Source organism: Wolffia australiana, chromosome 4 (genome assembly GCF_029677425.1).
Source record: "Wolffia australiana isolate 7733 chromosome 4, ASM2967742v1".
NCBI classification, from domain to species: domain Eukaryota; kingdom Viridiplantae; phylum Streptophyta; class Magnoliopsida; order Alismatales; family Araceae; genus Wolffia; species Wolffia australiana.
Window position 1 is genome coordinate 17,183,320 of NC_135838.1, and position 17,688 is coordinate 17,201,007.

The following is a 17,688-nucleotide window of genomic DNA, read 5'->3' on the forward strand; positions in this document are numbered from 1 at the left end:
TAATTTCGTAGGGGCTCGCACATAACGAACGAGCTTGGCCCGTGTCTAGGGAAACACTCAATTTGTAATCTTCTCTCAATAAGATTCTCTCACCTAATCTAACCCGAGTACGGTAGAGTGCAGCCAAAAATATACTAAAAAACGTAATTTAACGAGCGAGTAAGGGGAACGACATACCTCATTGGTAGTGGTCCTCTTCGTCGATGTCTTCGTCTATGCACAGCTTGATACGGGCCGATAGGCAAAGGCATGCCAAGGACAGACACAGCTTGGCTAAACTTGCGACGGCAATGCAGTTCAGGAGCGGTATTCAGGCGGAGACAAGGAAATAGAGACGACCGACATCCACATGACTCGTGCGTTGGTTGACCTCAGCGAGCTTGGCTCTAGAGGAAGTCAGGACTGACTGAGCGAACGTCGGTGGCGAGAGACGAGCGATGGCACGACGGTTGATTACTTTCTGGTGGGTGGTAGAGACGAGCAATGACAGCGCCAACACAACTGATCAAGCAAAGACAATCGTGCAGAGGAGTCTTGTACAGATGAGTGTTCACTCAATGTGTGGGTTGATATCGACAGCATTAAGAAGACCGGCTCATCAATGACAATGCTCGGGCAAGAAACTGAATGGTTGTAAAACAATCAACAGACATATTTCATATTGGAGATGCACGGCGGTGTTCAGGGGTGCCTGGTCTCGATCAGACCTGATCGACATCGTTCCTTGGGGGCCACGTACTGCCGGTCAGTTCGGGGGTCAACTAATCGCCGCGGGTGCGTTGTAGCAGCCGGTCATTGGAGAAGACCATCGAGAGCCAGAAAACGTCTGAGGCAATGCTTGCGAGTTGTCCTCAGATTTTCTGAGATTGCACACAAAGGGTTGCATGGTCGTAGAAGAGAGTGGGCAAAGTTCACACCCCTCAAGTACACTGTACGTCGGGTAGAAGGGCGCCGCACAGTCAGTAAACGCTAATGGGCAGACCAAGAATCTATTTGCCCGCAGAGAGAGACTTCACATGAAATTCGGCAGTGAGTCGCAGCACGATCGTCGAACACTGTGAGGTGGGGAAGGAAGGATCAACCACCTTGTCGAATCGCTGGTGCGCGATTGAGATCCCTCACTTAGGCATTACTTTATGGCTTTATGCTGTCGACCAGTGATTCTCATAGGTTCTTATTAAGAGAAGACGGCCTGTCTTGTTCACGGCAGAGTTGCTTTGTGCGAGAAGAGCCGACAGAGGCGTTACTGGACAAGGCACTATTCAGATCTCTCACTATATCTTCTACTCTGCATCTTCTGTCTTCTTCCTCTTCTCTACCTCCTCCTCCCTGCTCTTCTTCTTCTTGGGGTGAGACCTGGACGACAATGATAACTGCCACAAAGAAATTACAGATCTAAAAAAGAATGTGGTGCCCATCATGGCCTTATATAGGGCCATGATGGGCCCCTTACAAGGAGTCCATTAAGGAGGCCCATTAGATGACCCCCTCTTTTACAACATAGATAGAACTAGTGAAATTAAAAGGATACGAAAATAAACGATGCGAATGGATACGGACCCGGAAAAACATAACGATACGGACCACCGAGAGCCGTGACGAACATGAAACATGAAATCAAACGAACGAAACGGAGAATTAAAACACGAGCACATGCGCGGACATGCATTACCCGGGGTATTTAAACCTGGGGCATCTTCACAGATGCTTTAACGTGCTAGTCCGGCTGGACATGGACTGACAGTGATGTTGTGAACGGCACGGATGGCTGCGATGACGTTCCGTCAATGTCGTTTGGGAGCACTCCATCACTTCCTTGCATTGACTCTGCACTTATACCTACTATAACAATGGAGATACATAATAGTACATATCGCAGCTCAAATTTCTTTATAGTTCCTATATTCAAATTCGTGAATAAGAAATTAAGTCCAAGCTGCTTCCTCAAGAACTATATATCTCTCAAGTATTTTACATTAGTACTCTTCCTGGCCATCAACTGGTGCAATGTGGACTTCTCTATTTTTTAAATCCCCCTTTTACTCAAATAAAGATGAATTTTTATAGTTTTGGATTGTTTAAAGCACAGCCGAAGACAATATCATCTGGACAACGGCCCACCAATTCCTCTCACTTTAATTTTTTCCTGTTATTGCTCATCATATTGAAATTAAAAGTTATGCTTACATTTATTAAAGAATTGAGGCTAAACAAATACAGAAACCTCACAAAAGAATCACTTCATGGCCCAGGGAAAACTCAAATGAAGAGACCTAAGAGAATATAATCAAAACTCACTATTACCATCACAAATGTACAAATTCTTTGTCTAGACTCTTACTTTCCACACAAACAATACGCACATAGCTGTGTTATTATTTGCAATGGACAATTTTAGAGACAAAAGGTTACTTTGGAAATATGTTCATCTTAGTACAGAGAATATCAGCTCAATACTAACAGTAGACAAGCTAAGTACGGATTAAGTTTGAACAAATTCTTGTTTCAGTCTGGATCAACAAGAATTCTCAAGAATATAATGCACATAATTACTTGATATAACCCGTAGTGGCACTTCAGCTACCCGGTTACCTACGCAACCTAGATAAAAGTATTGATTTATCTGAAGAGATCATTGAATGGGTAATTATTTCTTAATTGTGTAGAACACAATGTCATCTCTAGAACCAAATGGTGCACTCAAAACAATTTCTCTACCAGATAATGCAAACATAGACTTTGCAAAATGTGATTGAACCCATCACAACATGTGTAACTTCACCGGGTTTCTATGCACAATTATTCCCATAACCTCAAGAACAACGCCTCAATAACAAACTTTTGCTGAATCACTTTAATTGAGTTATCAAGTATATCACCACCTAAAGTGTTCAATCAAATAGATGTGTTACCCCACTTCGTGAGATAAAACACATTGCATAGACCTCTAACTAGAGTTTGTCGTGCGGTGCGGTGCGCAAATTCGCACCGAGTGTGCAAATTTTTGCACGCACAAAAGGGCCTGTGCAATGTGCGGTGCAGTTTCATGCGGAAATTCGCGCCGCACAACGCACTTATTCGCACACCGTTGTAGAGGGTGGGGGGGCGCAGTCATCGACGGTGAGTAGGAAGGCGAGGCCGCCGACGACGGTCGTCAGCGAGCGAGGGCAGGGGGCAGTGGGCCGCGGGCAGGGGAGGGGGCGGGAGAGGCTGCGGAGGGGGTGCAGCGGTGGGGAGGGCAGGGGGGTGCAAAGCTGCTGGTTTGGGGGTGTGTGGGCGCGGGCAGCCCAGGGAAGGGGGGCTGAAGGTGGAGGGCGGAGACAGAACGGCGGCCGGGGGAGGAGCGCGGGGGGTGGCGGCGGCGGGGGGAGGAGGATGGGGCGCAGGCAGAGGGGAGCTGGAGAGAGGTTTGGGGAGGTGGCACCTTCAAAAAATTCGCACATCCGCACCGCACCGACCCTTGGGCGGTGTGCGGTGCGGTGTGCGAATTTTGCGTGCGGTTTGCACAACCGCATGAGCGCGAATCGCTCGCACGGTTTGGACCATCCCTACCTCTAACTCTCTAGCCCAGAAATAATTGGTCAACAAATTAAACTGAGACTGTCTGCAAAACCAAAGATTTAAAAAACATTAGCTGGAATAACCCAACCCATGAGTACTATCCCCAAATTCTATGACAAACAAAGATTATTTTCTGAGGGAAGGATACAACTAAACGTCACTATGCGAAGTAGACAGGCCAGTTGTAGTAATAAGACTCGCGCGTGGGTCTGTCCATATGCTTGTTCCACTATAAGAGAAAAAGAAAAATAGAAGAACAATAGTAAGACAATATAAACAGAAAATAAAAGATAAATTTAAAGAAGGGAAGAAAGAAAATTGCCTTAAAATCGTAGGGTTGCTTCTTCTGCATGGCTTTCTTCCAGTGGTGATGTTCAAACATCATGGCCCGATCATGCCAGCTGCACACAGTCAAAAAATTTGAGGCATCTCGACATTAATCTGATGGTAATAACATATTTTCCGTTCATAAGTGAGACTAAAAGCAATCATGAGGAATAAGCATGTTTTATATATGACACATACCAAAACTCAATTAAGATCATCCTACCTAGTTTCTTTTCCCAAACGCTGGATACTGGAAATTATGAGAAATTAGCTAAAGCCTGTTGCTTTAAAATCTCATGAAAAACCGATCGATGAATAGAATTATAAGAATCATAGTTTATGCAAGATTGATGACCCAGGATTCAGTCATGAAGCTATAGAATATGCAGCCCAGAAGAACTAAAGTCAAGTTTCTTTTCCCTTTCCTTTCGTCAGAATTATATAATCAAAGCTAAACTTGATTTCTCCAGGTTGAAATTGAGCTACAACAACAAGAGGAGCAAATTGGGCAATCAAGCTAATGAGGAAAACAACAGTGGCGCAATGAAAAAAATACGAATCTGCGCAAGAGTTCCACAACAAAAACTCATTTTCCTGCTTAGAGAAATCGCAATTAGTGCCGAATAGGAATCACAACATCAGAACAATCGTGCAGGAATAGAATCTAAAGAAGAAAATAAAACCCCAATGGAAGGATTTCACTTCCGCAATGGTTTCAGAAATACGATCGATTCACGTTATGACTGACCTAAAACAAGTTTCAGTTCAATGAAAATCACGAAGAGGATCGTCCCCAAAAGAATCCCTCAATGAAACCCAGTCGACTACGATGAAGAAAAAATCCTAGAATTACTGGGTAAGCCCAGAATCTGGCTTGAACGACGGGAAAAACACAAATTTCGGAAGAACATGAAGAAAAAAGTGAGGAGGAGGATGAACATCTCACTTGAACTGGTTGGAGAGCTGCCAAAGATAAGGGCTATTCCAAGTGAGTGCGGAGAAGGCAAAGGATCCAATCCATATGTTGACGAAACTATCAGGATTGGCGTGAGGAACTCCTGGGTCTCCCCTGTAAGGATTTCCGAAATACTTCTCCATCCTCAGCCGCTCTACTACCGCTTCACCTTCAATCTTCCATTATCTCTCTCTCTCTCTCTACATATATATACATATATTTGAGAGAGATAGTATTTATACAGGGAAGAAAAATAGAGGGAGAACCCGTTAACCTTGGCCCAGGTCTTCTATTTGATGGCCTCTCTGTGTACAATCGCTCTTAAATTCTGCTGATTCAACAGAAACTGTTCATTTGTTCGGTTTTTCTGCTGATTTAACCTAAGATTGAGATATATAGGCAGGGAAAATGGGGCCCGACGATAACTGGGTTGCCGTAAAGTTGCTTCCTTTCTTCACTTTACTGCTTATTCAACCCAAGATCGAGAGATGGGCAGGGAAAATGGGGGCCAATGATAACTGGGTTGCCATAAAGTTGCTTCATTTTGATACTTTTCTGCTGATTCAACCCAAGATTGAGATAAAGGCAGGGAAAATGGAGGCCGATAATGACTGGGTTGTCATAAAGTTGCTTCATTTTTTAATTTTTTCTGCTAATTCAACCCAAGATTTAGAGATAGGAAGGAAAAGGGGGCGGATGATAACTGGGTGGCCGTAAAGTCGCTTCATTTTTTTACTTTTACTGTTGATTCAACCCAAGTTTAATCTCCATCTACATTTAAAAACCGAAGATTACTGCCGATAACCTTGGTCCAGGAATAATGCTTGATGGGCTCAACAAGTTTTGCTCGTTCACGATTGAGAGAATTCGTGGTTATCATAAAGTTGATCCTTTTTTATAACTTTTTTTTATGTTCTAGCCGAAATTCTGTACCCTCGTGCTGGATCCAAGGCTATAAAAGCGCATAATTATGGCTCTGCAGGCTGCCTGCTCTACCACTGTTGTCCTCTGCCCACGAGCGCCGGCCCACCTCCGCAGATTTTTGAAAGCCACGCGGCAGGAGAAGAAGTGAAGGGGAGCGTTGATCGAGCGAAAAATCAACGACCCATTGCTGAAATTGTCGGGATTCCGAAACCCACCTGGCACGAACCCTAAAAGTTCGAACCAGTGAGGTTTGCTCGCTCGATTTCTCTTCATGGCTCTTCTTCTCGGTGGCATTGTTCTTGGTTTCTGACGTTAGAGTTGCGAATTGGGGAGATGAGGTGGGAGAGGGTGCTCGTGAACGCGAAGATAAGAGAGACGGGGGAGGGGAAGAAGTCGGTGGGAAGAAAAGGAGGGGTTTTTGGGCCAGGGAGGAGGTGGGGGCACACTTGCAATGCTGTCAAAGGTGGTAGATTTCTCTATGTATTTGGCGGCTATGGCGAGGATAATTGCCAGACTAATGATGTTCACGTCTTCGATACTGGTGAGTGGGAAGCCCTCTGGTGATGTCTTCTTTCGATTCTTCAATTTCGGCCGAAGATGAGGCTGAATGGTTCTTGGAATAGTTATTTCTGATCGATTTCTTGCTGGCCGCATTGTTTTCGCATTGTTCTTAAGGACTTGGGATTCCTCGGATTTTTTTTTTTTTACTTAGTTCCCAGGACAGAAAGATCACTTCACGCAACTTTCACAGCTGATGAATCAAATTACTCATGCTTACTCTAATCCTCGATTTCACTGAATGCCGTTTGATAGATCTGTTTTTGCTGTCGGTCTCAATGTTTTTATTGCCGGAATGAACGGAAAGTTTCTGTTCTGTTCTGTACCATCTTTTTTTAGGAATTTGAAATTACGTTTTTCTACTTTTTGTTACGGTATATCTGTTTTATGATTAGTATCATCAAAGATTAACTGTGGCTTTCCTTGGAATGTCTTTCTTTCACAACGCTCTCATTTCAGAAAAAAATGTCGTTTTATTTACTAAAGCTTTGATTAAATGTTTTGTAGCAAAGCAGACGTGGAGCAAACCTATGATGAAGGGCACTCCTCCCTCTCCAAGGGACAGCCACACCTGCACAACGGTCGGAAATAAACTCTTTGTATTTGGTGGGACGGATGGGAAAAACCCATTGAAGGATCTTTATGTTCTTGACACATGTATGCCTTGCACTTCATTTTTTCTTTTCCTGCACAATGGAAAAAATGTTGAAACCTCGTAGTAGCTTTGTGAGATAAATAATTTTCTCTTTTTAATTCTCTATTCTTAAAATAAGTTTAATTTTCTGTTGTCCTAATTTGTTTCTGTTTGGCTCTTTGATGTCTCATTGAAATGATAAAAGACAATGGCTAGTTTGAAGACGGTGATGGTTATCATGATGACATGCTATTAAAAAACTCAGTATGGCATCTGATCGCTGAATTCTCCAAAGGATAATATCCTTTTCTTGCTTTGGTGCAGCATCAAATACTTGGATGCTTCCTAGTGTATGTGGAAAGAGACCAGATGCACGAGAAGGGCATAGTGCTGCCTTGGTGGGCACGAGACTTTTTATTTTTGGGGGATGTGGAAAATCTGAAAGCAACTTTGAGGAAGTCTACTACGACGATCTGTTTATACTAGACACAGGTATTGTTCACCATGAAAGTCCAAAGAATATTGCATTTTTGTTCTCAATCCTTCAAATGTTTATTACAACAAAATTATCTTTCCTTTTATCAAGGTTTTTCATTTAGTCAGTTTTTTATTTAAATAACTCATTACCATTACGAGAATACAAATCATTTTCCCAGTTTGGAAAAGGAGGTTCTGTTAGAAACCTTAGGAACACCCTTAGGCAAAACAATTCTGTCATTTTCTCCCATCTCTCCTTCCTTGATCCCTCTTCCTCATGAGTAGAGTACAAGGGATAAGAGACTAATGTAGAGCAATGATCAGTATTGCTCCACACGCAAATGATGGGTTCTAATTGTGAAGGGCTAGAAGAAAAGGTACTGTCTACATTTCTGCATCAAGGGAACGACATCCACAAGCTCCATGTCATAGGCAGATTTCATGCACTCTGGCGAAGGAAGGCTGTGACTGAAGGAGGCAATTAAATTTTCCATCTGAAGTAAAACAGCCTCGACGCCATATTCCAAAGTTCAGTCTCAACCATGAATCCCTCAGAGAAATATGCCATGCAAGAACTGACGCTGTGGGAAGGGACTATTTATGACTTTCAAATGCTGAATTTTCGTTTTCCGGCCAGGTGAAATCCTTCTCTTTAGAAACTTTTCTCTGACCACTTGATGGTGACATTACTGTTAACTAACCGCCAAGAATACCTCATCACACCCAGAGATCAAATACAGGGTTAAAATGTTGCTCCCTAATTTATTTGCTAGCTTTATTTATAAGTGTAGTCCGTCTGCCTATTTAAGGCTGATAGAACCTGGATGACATTAAGCCTTTGTACTGGATTTTTAAAGTTTATTTCCCTGCTCCCAGGGCGATGGGCTCCTCCTGTCTCCCTGTCTCTTATATCACTCCTCCAATCAGCCAAAAGTGGACTCCCAGGAAGCTCCAAGGTTTCTGGACATCCTTTGGAGCAGTGCAGCCGAGAATGATGGCCACCCGAATATCCTGTGAACTAGGTTCTGCAATTTGGCTTGCCAAAATTGACCTTCTTGTCCCTAATGTTGAGTTGAATTTTTGATTTTCTATAATAGACATTGCCAGGGTGCTCTCCATGTTCCTCCAAGTTCCATCTGTAATTAAATATATCGTCAACGAAAACCAAGAGCTTTGCAAATGGGGCCAGAAGATGAAGGTCATTAGCACAGCACCAGGAAGGTTTCTGGTGTGGTATCAATCCAAGAGGAATAATGGTGATTTCATAGTGGCCGCCAAGGGTTTTGAACATCATTCCTCAAATATTAGATTCCCTCATCCAAATTTGATGATAGGCCGATTAGAGGTGAAGCTAGGAAAATATTTGCGACCATATAACTCTTTGAAGAGGTTGTTGAAAACAAGAATGGGAAATTTGTCCGGAAATTGTTGCATTCAAAAAGAGTCTTCATAGAACCTCCTACAGTTATTGCTATTTCTTACCAGTGTAGCCGAACTGGCATAAGGGCTTCGGGACGGTCAGATCCTTTGAGAAATCAGTTACCAATGTTACCAATGATAGCCACTCACATTTTCTTATTAGATAAGATGTCTAATCGACGGTAATTGTTGACTGCTCTGTGAAATAGCTATTCCACTATAATGGGAAATGATCATCTGTTTTAAGGGCCAGGAATTTGCAAGTATATGGTGATTCAGATGCATTCTTTTCTGATGCATAAGGCAACATGGATGTCATCTTGGGCTTGGGCACTGAGAACTCTGGGTTGGGTACATGCCCATTTTGATTTTCTATGATGAAAAATAGGGTGGGGGGAAGTCATCGGGCTGGAAGGAGGTTCCATCTTTAGATACTGTAGTCCGATCCGTCTGATCTTGAAAGTCCAATATGTTGAAATGACGCTGACAGATGTTTCCCTGAATCTTCAAGATGCATGGCTGTGGAACACCTAAGAGGGTATAATGAAATTATGGCAGTCTCCAGTGGGCAGACTTCTTCCTCCCGTACCTCTTCGTGAGTCTCAGGTTCTTCGATCTCCATCATCTTTGTAGGTGCATGACCAAATATAATTAACTCCTTCCAGCCGTAGTGATCGTCTGAGAAGTTTTTTTTCCCATGCGATTGAATTTCTGCCTCAATTAGTTGGAGTTGACGCCTCTGAGGACAATTCCCCAAGATTGACAAGGATAGATTCACCTTCAGGAGAAGTTTGACGCTGCTTTAAATATGTCGTCAGGGTGATTGCTGGTGAACTATGTAGCGTCCAGCCAATTCCCCAGGCTTGTCGTAGTTTTTTCGGATGGAAATCTGCCCGAACCAAATCACCCAAAACCTCTATGAAGCCTAATGGCCGTTAGAGTATAAGCACAGACCAGATCTCTGGCTTTAGACCTTCAGATAAACGTGTTCAAATATTTCCCTCGAAATATCCGATTTATACAGGACGAGTCACTTGAAGTTGTTTTGGTAATCTATGACTTTCCGGATTGCTGCAGATTAAACAGTTGGTGGTATGGACTGTTGTTGGAGGATTAATCTGATACGACCCCAACGTATCTAGGGTCTTTCATCATTCAGCCCAATAGGGGCATTTAGGTCAATTGGACCTTTTGTAATCCCTTTAAATAGAGCAGCCCTCCTTGAGGAGGGTAACCAAGAAGTATCACAAAGATGTGTCTGGCTCCCTCCGGCGACATCCATTCCGCCAGACCCCTCTCGTAGGTGACGTCCATTCCGCCTGCCCTGATCCTGCCGTAGTCCATTCCGGCACACCGACGACCATCCCGGCGTCTTCTCCCTCCCTTCTCGTCTTCTCCTCGATATAAACCAGCAGGTTCGTATCATAATCAAACCTTGCATCCTGATGATTCTTATACATATGTCAATCGTGGAAAGGAAATCGTTCTTCCGTGTATAGAAACCAGTCCAAAGCGGTTGTAGAGTGATTGGCCACTATGTTGTGTTTTGTCTTTCCAAGCTCGGGTGTCAAGCCTTGTTTTGCCAGGTTTCCAAATTGTCGTCTACGAAGGTTGGAATGTCAAACCAACAGAAAGTGTGCTTTCCGATTGCATTCCCTCTTATTTTCTGAGTCGTTGTCCATCAGCAAAGGATCTTGTGCTTGATCGGCGGCCCCAATTGTGAATGCTCTCCAGGAAAACTCTGCACATGTTCTGATAACTAGTCCATTTTCTGGCGGAGCCGCTCCAATACAGCTTCATGGAAATTCATCCTCTCTTGAGCGTTGGACCCGTCCTGCTTCCTTGATGACATGGCCACTACTCATATGAATGCAAAGCAGCAGGGCTCTGATACCAATTGATATAATTCCCTTCTCAGAAGATGAAGACTAAGGGTAAACAAGAATGGCCGAAGGTATGGAGTGAGAGAGCCATGCGAAATAGAATGATCAAAGAGATGCCAATGATGGAAGTTAGAGGACCCTGCAGTACGAACAATGGAGAAAGATGGAGCAGAGAAATAGAGAAGGCATGAACAAGAACAAAACAGGAAGACGAAGAACAACCCAGGACTACCAGTGTAGAAATCCTGTCCAAGAAGCTGAATGCAGCTTTCCCTGAACAGACAATGATATCAAAATTCCTTCTGATATTCCATATTCTGTGTTTTTTTATACCCTTCCGCAAATCAAGAACCGGGGTAACGGTTATCCGAGCTGGCCTGATGTCAGGTTACTCCAGCCAAGCCATCCAGTTCACCTATCTTGTGTCCGGTTTATCCATCTCTTCTCCACCAGAAAGCTCCATTTTTGCGCGAATATTATTGTCTGATACCATCGATTACCCCTGTATAACAATTAGTAGGATTCTTGATCCTTAAGGGGAGCGCAGTGTAGAAATTCAGAAGGATGGGAGAGGGAGAAATGACACAAGATTCATCCCAAGACTTCCTCAGAACTAATAGAATCTAGACGCATATCCAATGATGACCAATTTGCCCTTTCTGCTTGTGAGTCGTAATAATCTCCCGAATTCTTTGTGAACTGCATTCTATTTTTTTTGGGAGATAGCACCACCCGTACTTATAGAGCAGGGAAACAAGAACCTCAACGTCTGCATTGAACTGTGTTTTAATCTTTGCGCTAGCTTTCAACTTGTTGAAGTTACAATATTTTTCTCCAAGAAATGGATATTACAACTTACAGCTGTTATACTTGGTATAAGCTGTGGTAGCTTTAGGAAGTGCTTGATAGTTTATCAACTGATACGATCCCAGCCGGGGATCGTATTGTGAAGGCGCTGGCCCTGGCAGAATGGGTGACGCAGAGGAGACGAGGGCAGTGGCGGAGTGGGTGTCACCAGAGGGAATGGGCTTGACGGAGTGGACGTCGTCGAGAGTAAGAGGAGCCACCAAGAGGAAACACTAACTTGGAAATTCATGTCCTGCTCTCCAACGAGGAGGGCTACATATGATAAGGGAAATCCAAGATAAAAGGGAAAGACGATAATGCCCCTGGAGGGCTTACTAGAGGGAGTAGATCATAACGTCAACCAACTCCAACCTTAACGGAAAATCAAGATTAAACTTTCAATGGACCTCTGAAGCAAGATGAACTATAAATGTTAGGTAGACAGAAAACCGAGAGTGGGAAGGAGCAGGAGATGGATGGCGTCTTCACTTACATCCTGCTTATAAAGACATAGAAAAATAGAAGTCTTTGGTGATACACTCCTCGTTATGTATTAGACTTTGATTTGGTGTCGATTATCCCATTTTTTGAAGTGGATCATGAGGCTCAAACGCTCCGCAGAATTCATCCTCTCAAGCTTTGTTCTTGTTAAAATTCCTATCATCAGAAAGAAAACTGGACATAGGCCGATCTAACTTAGTAATTTTTTTCACCAGGATTTAGGTAGCACTGGAGTATGGTCTTTTCCAGTCCAGTTCTGTCAGTAAAGAATAGATGACGCCAGGACTTTGTCAACATTTATGAAGGTTATGTCTGGATTAGAGGGTGTTCATACTGGTCATAATTGCGCTTGGATACATAGTTCAAATTGTAGACTAAGATTGTTGAGGAATTTAGCAGTTTAACATTTCTTTTAAAAATGCGTATGAAGATAATATTATTGGTTTTCTGATAAGTTATTTAAAAGAACTTATCAAAGGAAGAAAGTAAGGACTGCCAGGCTAGCAGAAGCCCATGTGCACCGGAAGACATGCTGAGGAACCAATAAATACAAGCAAGGGCGAGAACTCAAGTATTCAAGATTCAGTTACAAACATTGCTGATTTGGCAGTCGTGCCTAACTTGGCGGTACGCTGGAAGCGCACCTGCGAGCTTCTTCGTTTCCTCTATCATTCTTTGCTTGCTTTCAAACTCTTCCCCATCTGCAATGCTCCACTCTGGCATTGTCTCTTCCCATCATAACCAGTTCAAGTTGAAACCTTACAGTTCTGATCTCACACATTTCCTCGACGATCTTACATTCAGTCGATGGAGACACCGATTTGATCTCATTTTCATTTTGGGTTGCTGCTTGTTCCCTGTAAATTTTAATGTAAGGGCATACTTTTGTGTTTTTTCAAATAGAAAAGCAACATGTGTTATCCTTCTCATGTAATAAGTAATAACGTTATCATGGGTTTCGCTGATTTACTAATGTGTTCATGTTCTTTTGCACATGACATATCTCAATCATCAGAGAACTTCGTCTGGGAACGAGCCAGCGCTGCGGGTACCCCACCATCTGCACGCGACAGCCACACATGTGCATCGTGGAGAAATAAACTCATTGTGCTTGGTGGAGAAGATGCATCTGACTATTATCTTTCCGATGTTTTCGTTCTTGACACAGGTATCCGTGGAATAAGCCCATCATACAGGCTGATCCATTCATATTCTTACTTCTGCCTACTGCATCTGAAAAATCAACTGGTTAAAATAAAATCAATATTCTTCCTAGCTGAAAACTTTGGACTTTTTGGATAACTTTTTTTTCTTGTGCTGACAGACTCGATGGTCTGGAAAGAGCTTAGCACGTCGGGCCAGATGCTGGCGCCCCGGGCCGGCCATTGCGCCATGGCTCTTGGAAAAAACCTTTTTGTTTTTGGTGGATTCACAGATCACAGGAATCTTTATGACGACCTTCATGTGCTGAATATGGGTCAGTAATCTTACTGTGTTCATCTACTCCCTTTCATAGTTTTCTTATGTCTTTCACCCAATTCTCAAATTCATAAGGTTTGTGTAGATAATGGTATTTGGAACAGAGTGACAAATGTAAATGAGGGCCCATCAGCTCGGTTTTCTGCGGCAGGAGACTGTGTAGATGCGAGAAGTGGTATTCTTGTTCTAATCGGTGGGTGTAATGGAAGTCTGGAGGCCCTCGACGACATGTACTATTTGTACACTGGTACAGTATTTTGATTTTGATGTGTGATTAACTAAAATTTCCAAGCCTTATCCTGCTCATTCGAAAGTTTCTTCTTTCTCGGTAGATATATTGGTGGGAAATGAGGATCTTCCTGACAGAAAGGATGAGAAGTTGTCTTTCAAGGAACTAAAGAGGAAGAGTCAAGAAGGTAGCGATGAGATTGCTCCTACGATTGTGGCTCTGCAGGCTGGTAATTTTCTCTGACTTTTTTCTTAAAAAACTATTCTATTGAGTATTTTGGTTAACTTCCTTTGCCTTTGAAACTACAGGGATGTTGAATCTTCACCAGAACTCAGCCGAAAAGAGAACTTTTCAGGCAAGAGTTGTGAATAGACTTCCCAATGGGTATGCTGTGGAAACCAGCATAAACGGTCAACCCCTTCGAGGTGTTCTTTTGTCCTGCAGCGCTGACTTTGACTCTGACAGATTTCTCCTTGTCAACGAGAACAAGTGGGGTTTTTTATTTGACTGTTTTTTCTCTTCTCTTAGGAAGGAACTATTCCATTTACAGCCTGTTTTTTTCAGGGAAACGGGAGTAAATAATCATGCCAGATCAAACGTCGAGCGCCGCCGCCTTAAATCAAAGGCAGCCAGAAATGCCCGAGACCGTCAGTTGGCCAACATTGGTCTTCACTCCAAGACCGTAAGATTTTCTTATTTGGGAGAGCCAAAGGTAAAATTTTCTATTTTCCCAAGTAAAATAAAAATTCATTTTTTCCTGGCTAGAAACTGGGACTGGGGTCGCCCTCGCCTGAAAGTCATTGCTACATTGAGACACTACCCACCGAGGAAGAAGATCTCAAGAAGAGCCCTCTTATTTCTGAACAGGCCCATCACATGCTACCATGTCAAGGTGTTCAATTGACAACAATGTCAAATAAATTACTCTTGGCTAAATATTGGCCACCATGTCAAGGTGTCCAATTGACAACAATGGCAACTAAGTTACTCTCGGCTTTATTTTGGCTAACTTTTTTATCATTTTCTTGCATCAGATACTGTTTCAGAAGGGATTGCTGACTTGGTGGATGAGCCAGTACAATAAAGTTTTGGACGGGATAGTGACTCTATCAAGAGCCGAAGCATCTCCTTGTAGAGGATTATTGTTGTGAGTACTTAAATGCTGTAAAGGTAAAAAAAAAATGAAGATCTCATGGCCGCTACTTGCAAAAGACTTGTTCAGCATGTGAGGAGTGTTATGATCTTAATTCATGGCATCGATGATGCAAATTTTATTATAGTTTGTTGGGTTCGGCACCAATCAACGTCATCGTCCCTCATAGACATGGATTGGTTACTCCAGCAGACTATTGAACTCTGGTTGACATTGATGACAATGACGATGATGACGGTAGCGAAGTCAACTATGTCGTTGGTAAGAAAGTTGAACCTTGGAAGTTGGCATGGGTTAAGAAAATTGGACTACAAAAGAGTAGCAGCGAACATAGAATAACCCAATCTACACAATTCCCATTAGAAGCATATCTGATCAAACAGAGGTCAAGCAGAGCATAATAGATCACATTTCATGAAATCTAGGGTTTTCCATCATACACATGGCATTAACCAGAAACGATGAAAAAGCTCACTTCCCACCATCGCCAAAGAGATAACCCAGAGAAGATCCGCCCCCCGGGGCAGCGTGCACCTTAGTCGAAGGCCGATCCTGCAAGCCATGATCATAACATCGTAAAAAAAATAAAAATAAAGGAGCAAAAAGCAGTACACTTTCCACCAAATACGAGTTTTCTGCACTGCAATAAAATAAATGAAAAAGATCAAGTTTTTGGATTTCAGACCGTGATAAAGTTGCCGGTGTTCTGGCCCTCAGCGCGGAAGTAATTGTTCACATTATTTCCTTGAATGCCAGCTGGAATCTCCTTAATTGGCGCCGGAGGTGTGGCGGGCTTCTGGGCAATTACTTGATTTTCTGCTTCAGCAGGACGAGGTTTGGGGGATTGTTCTTCAGAACCAAATAAGTATCCAAGCGAGCTCTGACCGCCTCCACTGCTAACGCCACGACCCATATTCCCTGGTCTAGAACAGAGAAGAATATGTTCAACTTGGCAAATAAATAAGAACAGATGAATTTACAGACGAAAAAAAATCGACAAGGAAATGAATTTTCGACATCAGTGTCGATTCTGTTGAATAATTCACTCCGACCGACGAACAGTAATAGTAGGGATTTTTCTTGTTCAGACTCACGAAGTTAATATGTTAATAAGTTTGTCAGTTTACTCACAAACTTATTAACATTTCCTTATCATTGGACTCATTTCAATGATTTGTTTCGACGATGATTCAATATATGTAAGAGTAACAACCGATAAAATATCCAGTGGAAGAAGAGGAAGAATGCATGTGCATTGTGATGAAACATCGGGAGATTGAGCGCTGACAATTTGATGACGCTATGAATTTTGTCGGACAGTTTTCCTCATTATTTGCAGCAATATTTTCACAATAAGAATGAAATCATGCGCATGTCAACTGATAGGAATCTATGCGACAGGACGAAGGAGATATATGCATTATCATAGCAGGAATATTATTAAAACGATGGGACTAAAATTTTTGTTTTCTTGATCTTCCCGAATATAGTTTAAAAGCAGCTACAGATTCAATCAGGACTGGAGGAAACTGTAAATAAAGAGGAGAAGCGGAAGAACTACAAAACCAAGTGATGGACCCGAAGGCCTTAAACCTAAATCCGACAGCTAAGCGTGAATATTTTGCAATTTCATTGATCAGGAGGCAAGAGACGGGAAATGCTCATCAATGAAAAATGGTCACCGCATCCAAATTAACCGATAAATCCAGGAAAATTAACATGCTTTGTTTCGGATCTGTGGGAAAGAACCGAGATCGTCAAGCATTGTTATTCAAAATATTACACGGGAAAACATCAAAGCCGGTCCGCTGACGAAAAACTAAACATCTAAACCAGTAGTCAACAGATCTGTATAATCTCACCAGGTTTTCCTGCGGGAAGCACAACTTTTTCGCCGGAGAAACTCGGAAAAATCACAACTTTGCCGAGACGGGTCGATGAATTTGAAATTCGACCGGAGTGCCGTGGGCTTTAAGGAAACCAGAAAAATCTCGAGAACTTACAGTAAATGCCCGCCGATCGAAGAGAAAAATGGAACTACGGCGCGACCCACCTCGCCTTTCCGCTCCCCCTATGAGCTAGAGAGAGAGATGGAGGAAGAGAGAGAGAGAGAGAGAATAAAAAGAGAGGAAAAAGCAAAGACAGCGAGAGAAATAAGAGAGAGGGAAAAGGTAATAGAGAAAGATAGAGAGAGAAAAAATAAAGAGAGAGAGAGAGGTAGAGTAAGAGAAAAAACAAAGAGGGAGATAGAGAGAAAGGGAAAGAGAGAGAAAAAGAAAGAAAAAAAGAGAGAAAGAGAGACAGGGAAAGAGAAAAATATAGAGAGAGAAAAAGAGAGAAAGGGAGGAAAGATAGAGAGAGAAAGGGAAGCAGAGAGATAAAAAAGAGGAAAGAGATAGAAAGAGTAAAAAAAGAGAGAGGGAAGCAGAGAGATACAGAGAGAATAAGAGAGGGAGATATAGAGAAAAAAGACAGTGGGAAGCAGAGAGAAATGTAGAGAGAGAGAGAGAGGGTGGGTAAACAAAGAAATATATGGAGATAGGGATAGAGAGACAATTAGAGAGAAAAATATATGTGGAGAGATAGAGAGAGAGGGAGAGAGAGAGAGAATAGAGAGACAGAAGAGCAAGAAAAAATATGAGTGAGAGAGAGGGAGATAGTGGGTAAAATAAATATAAGGAGATATAGATAGAGAGAGAAAAATTGGGAGAGAGACAGAAAGAGAGAAAGAAAAAGAGGGGG

General features: G+C 42.6%; 3 protein-coding genes and 1 long non-coding RNA gene across 8 annotated transcripts; 1 reads left to right on the forward strand and 3 right to left on the reverse strand.

Moving 5' to 3' along the window:
• Positions 1-57: 57 nt before the first annotated feature.
• Positions 58-3,166, reverse strand: LOC144702135 (uncharacterized). Its single transcript, XR_013581197.1, has 2 exons — positions 1,673-3,166; positions 58-1,373 (listed from the first exon to the last, which is right to left on the reverse strand). It is a non-coding gene; the product is annotated as an uncharacterized LOC144702135 (long non-coding RNA).
• A 435-nt stretch (positions 3,167-3,601) lies between these two features.
• On the reverse strand, positions 3,602-5,123 carry LOC144702136 (actin T1-like protein). The gene is made up of 3 exons (XM_078574031.1): positions 4,835-5,123; positions 3,884-3,962; positions 3,602-3,790 (listed from the first exon to the last, which is right to left on the reverse strand). Exons 1-3 carry the CDS (start codon positions 4,984-4,986, stop codon positions 3,722-3,724), a joined length of 300 nt encoding a protein of 99 aa, XP_078430157.1. The 5' UTR covers positions 4,987-5,123; the 3' UTR covers positions 3,602-3,721.
• Positions 5,124-5,778: 655 nt separating this feature from the next.
• Positions 5,779-15,093, forward strand: LOC144702137 (uncharacterized). 2 transcript variants are annotated; one of them, XM_078574033.1, is made up of 11 exons: positions 5,779-6,308; positions 6,833-6,982; positions 7,284-7,451; positions 13,101-13,253; positions 13,410-13,562; positions 13,650-13,811; positions 13,897-14,022; positions 14,102-14,282; positions 14,358-14,475; positions 14,559-14,748; positions 14,828-15,093. In XM_078574033.1, the coding sequence occupies exons 1-11, from the start codon at positions 6,101-6,103 to the stop codon at positions 14,875-14,877; spliced, it is 1,659 nt and encodes a 552-aa protein (XP_078430159.1). In that variant the 5' UTR covers positions 5,779-6,100; the 3' UTR covers positions 14,878-15,093. The 2 variants fall into 2 exon arrangements, with proteins under 2 accessions (XP_078430159.1, XP_078430160.1); XM_078574034.1 differs by having other exon boundaries at positions 5,793-6,308; positions 14,559-14,685.
• Positions 15,094-15,277: 184 nt separating this feature from the next.
• Positions 15,278-17,109, reverse strand: LOC144702138 (protein SPIRAL1-like 2). Of its 4 annotated transcripts, none has more exons than XM_078574036.1 (3): positions 16,950-17,109; positions 15,632-15,869; positions 15,278-15,498 (listed from the first exon to the last, which is right to left on the reverse strand). In XM_078574036.1, exons 2-3 carry the CDS (start codon positions 15,857-15,859, stop codon positions 15,418-15,420), a joined length of 309 nt encoding a protein of 102 aa, XP_078430162.1. In that variant the 5' UTR covers positions 15,860-15,869; positions 16,950-17,109; the 3' UTR covers positions 15,278-15,417. The 4 variants fall into 4 exon arrangements, with proteins under 4 accessions (XP_078430162.1, XP_078430164.1, XP_078430163.1 ...); XM_078574038.1 differs by having other exon boundaries at positions 15,632-15,864; positions 16,950-17,092; XM_078574037.1 differs by having other exon boundaries at positions 15,632-15,864; positions 16,809-17,075.
• Positions 17,110-17,688: the final 579 nt, after the last annotated feature.